Source organism: Otolemur garnettii, unplaced genomic scaffold (assembly GCF_000181295.1).
Source record: "Otolemur garnettii isolate 467f Iridium unplaced genomic scaffold, OtoGar3 scaffold00153, whole genome shotgun sequence".
Lineage (NCBI taxonomy): Eukaryota > Metazoa > Chordata > Mammalia > Primates > Galagidae > Otolemur > Otolemur garnettii.
In genome coordinates, this window is record NW_003852548.1 from 3,668,995 (window position 1) to 3,672,049 (window position 3,055).

General features: G+C 38.4%; 1 protein-coding gene across 1 annotated transcript in view; it reads left to right on the forward strand.

The window, feature by feature from the left end:
• Window positions 1-3,055, forward strand: part of CLCN5 (chloride voltage-gated channel 5) — a 191,338-nt gene that overhangs the window by 182,271 nt on the left and 6,012 nt on the right. Inside the window, exons 8-9 of the mRNA XM_012811278.2 lie at window positions 840-920; window positions 1,175-1,717. Coding sequence (XP_012666732.1) covers window positions 840-920; window positions 1,175-1,717 — 624 coding nt within the window. The remainder of the gene's footprint in view (window positions 1-839; window positions 921-1,174; window positions 1,718-3,055) is intronic.

The following is a 3,055-nucleotide window of genomic DNA, read 5'->3' on the forward strand; positions in this document are numbered from 1 at the left end:
GCCTTAGCCGGTTGAGCTATAGGCGCCAAGCCTGTTCAACTTTTTCTGAAATAGTTCCTTACTTCTCCAAATAATCTCTCTCCACAGCAACTAGAATCCATTGAAAAGACTTGAGCTTTCTGTTAATTCTGGTTTGTTTGCCAACACCTGTGTTTGTCATGTATAAGCATACGTACACCTACACACAGAGGTGTTCTCTAAATATCACTGTTCTCTTGTTCTCTTTATCTTTCTTTCCTTCTATCTCTCATTCCTAACCTCTTTGCTTTCCTTCCATAGTTTTTCTTTTACTTTAAAAGTCTAGTCACTTCCTTATTTCTGTTTCCATAAGTTACTGGGAATGGAGTAGAATGCATAGTACGGGGATGCCAACTACCTGTTATATGAGTATTTGCAGCTTCTGAATAGCTGTGAGCCAGCTGTAACTTCAGTTTTGTATCATTAGAGACTTCTTTAACATCTCATTTAAAAAGCATTCCTTTACAAAATGCTATATAAATTCATCACTGTAAAGTACTTCATTTAGCGGTGAACGAATAGGTCTACAAACTCAAATACAGTTACTGAGTTGTGAGTATTGGGGATGGGGGATAATTTAGGATCAAGCACATGCTTAAATTAATTACAGAGGAAAGGCCCGCTTACTTGGTCAGGCATGTGAACCACGTATGTGTGTTTAGAATTGAGCCTACAGTATGTGAACTTCATTTTTGATGATATGGAGCATGTAAATGTATTTTTAAAGAGTGTTTAGTAACCACTAATATCCCTTTTAAAAATGTGATTAAAGGTGGGAAAGTGGTGTTATTCTGTCACTAATTTTGAGTTTTGGTTTGTAGGTCTTGTCAGCTGCAGCAGCGGCTGGTGTATCTGTAGCCTTTGGGGCACCTATTGGTGGAGTGTTATTTAGCCTTGAAGAGGTAATAATATTTCAATGTACAGCATGTGTGTGCTTTTGTGTGAGGAATGTTATACATTGCAGTACAATAATTTTGTACATAGTGTATAGTATCTATGTACATTGTAGTCCCTGAGTGCTCTGCCCAGCTTATGACTAGAAATCTCTGGACAGTTTTCATCCTCAAGTTGACTCTAATGCCTACAGTACTAACTTTTCACCTGAAGTGGTTTTTGCATATTGACTGAGTTTGCTTTCTCACTGTCTTTCTTATAGGTCAGCTACTATTTTCCCCTCAAAACCTTATGGCGTTCATTCTTTGCTGCCTTAGTGGCAGCATTTACTCTACGTTCCATCAATCCTTTTGGAAACAGTCGTCTGGTTCTGTTTTATGTGGAGTTTCACACCCCATGGCATCTCTTTGAGCTTGTGCCATTCATCCTACTAGGCATATTTGGTGGTTTGTGGGGAGCTCTGTTCATCCGCACAAACATTGCTTGGTGTCGGAAGCGAAAGACCACCCAGTTGGGCAAGTATCCTGTTGTAGAGGTACTTGTCGTGACAGCCATCACCGCCATCCTGGCTTTTCCCAATGAATACACCCGTATGAGCACAAGTGAGCTCATTTCTGAACTGTTTAATGACTGTGGGCTTCTGGATTCCTCCAAGCTCTGTGATTATGAGAATCACTTCAACACAAGCAAGGGGGGTGAACTGCCCGACAGACCTGCTGGCAGGGGAGTCTACAGTGCGATGTGGCAGCTGGCCTTGACACTCATACTGAAAATTGTCATTACTATATTTACCTTTGGCATGAAGGTGAGAAATTCTTTGGGGACTCGGTGGCTCTATGTGTGGCTGGGAGATTTGGAGGGCAAAATTTGGGTATTGCACAATCCTGATAATTCATGGTACTTTCAACTTCCCCCAACATTATTCTCCCTCCTTCAAAAGCCTCTTTAACCCCCTCATGTTCTAACTTCCTAGATAGTTATACTGCTGTTTTTAATTGTCCGAGTTAAGTTGTAGGCCAAATGCCAACCCTCAGAGAAGAAATTTTAGAAGAAATGTTTTCTCCTTTTCTCTGGAGAATATATTTTGACCCTCAAAAAGGATGGTGAGGTATTTTATATGAAAACAATTTCTGACCAACACAATGTTAGTCCTTATAGGGTGGCTTTAGAGTTTACCAACAAAGTACAATGCTAGGGTTGAACCAAATGAAGTTGCTGATACTGAATCATTTTGACTACTAAAATAGCAATTTCATGTGGTTCAACCCAATATAGATCTAAATGTAATTTTTACAGTTGGTATCAATGCTCAGTTGTTAACAAGTGGGATTCATTTCACAGGTAATCCCACATTAATATTTAAACTATCAAAAGCTGACATCAAACTGACATGTACTGTCAGTATGTGTTTACCGATTCCATGTTTCAGAAGAAGCCAGAAACAAAAATTTGTTAAAGTATTTTCCTCCCTTCCTCCCTAGGTCTTTACTTGTTTTTTGTTTTTTTTCTCTTCTTTTCTTTAGCACACCACTCCCATGTTATTTCCCCATATTCTCTGGGGAAATGGACATGGAAGCCAGAAAATAAGAGAAGGAAAATCCATATAGGCAATACTGTAATTTCTGAGATAATGCCATCTGTGACTTCAACCCAGGGATAGGATGGAAATCATGGAAAGTTTTGCAGTACCTCTTGAGTTAATTTTCTCCTCATGCCTTCACTCTTTCACTTAAAGAGAATTTGTAGACTATCAGCATAACAGTCTATTAAAATAATTTGTTTTGATTATTCTTATCATTTCCTTCACTTAGTACAGAATATTAATAATTCATTATAGTATCCTAGGGGTCAAGAAAAAAAGCAGAGGGATAGCTTAGGGTTCTTCTTTTTGGTTAATCATACAACCAAAGACCATAGTCATGATCTCATTTTAAAGTTTTAATTGTTTAATAAACTGAAACTTCATGCGCCACCCTTTTTTGTATGAACAGTGGGTTAAGATTCAACATATGAGCATGATTATAAGCATTCCATTTAAATCCCAACAACATTTTTTACTAAATCTTGACCTTAAGTGAGTTACTTAACCTCTCTGGACCTTAGGTTCTTTGGCATTTGGGAATAATAATGCCTGCCTCCAGGA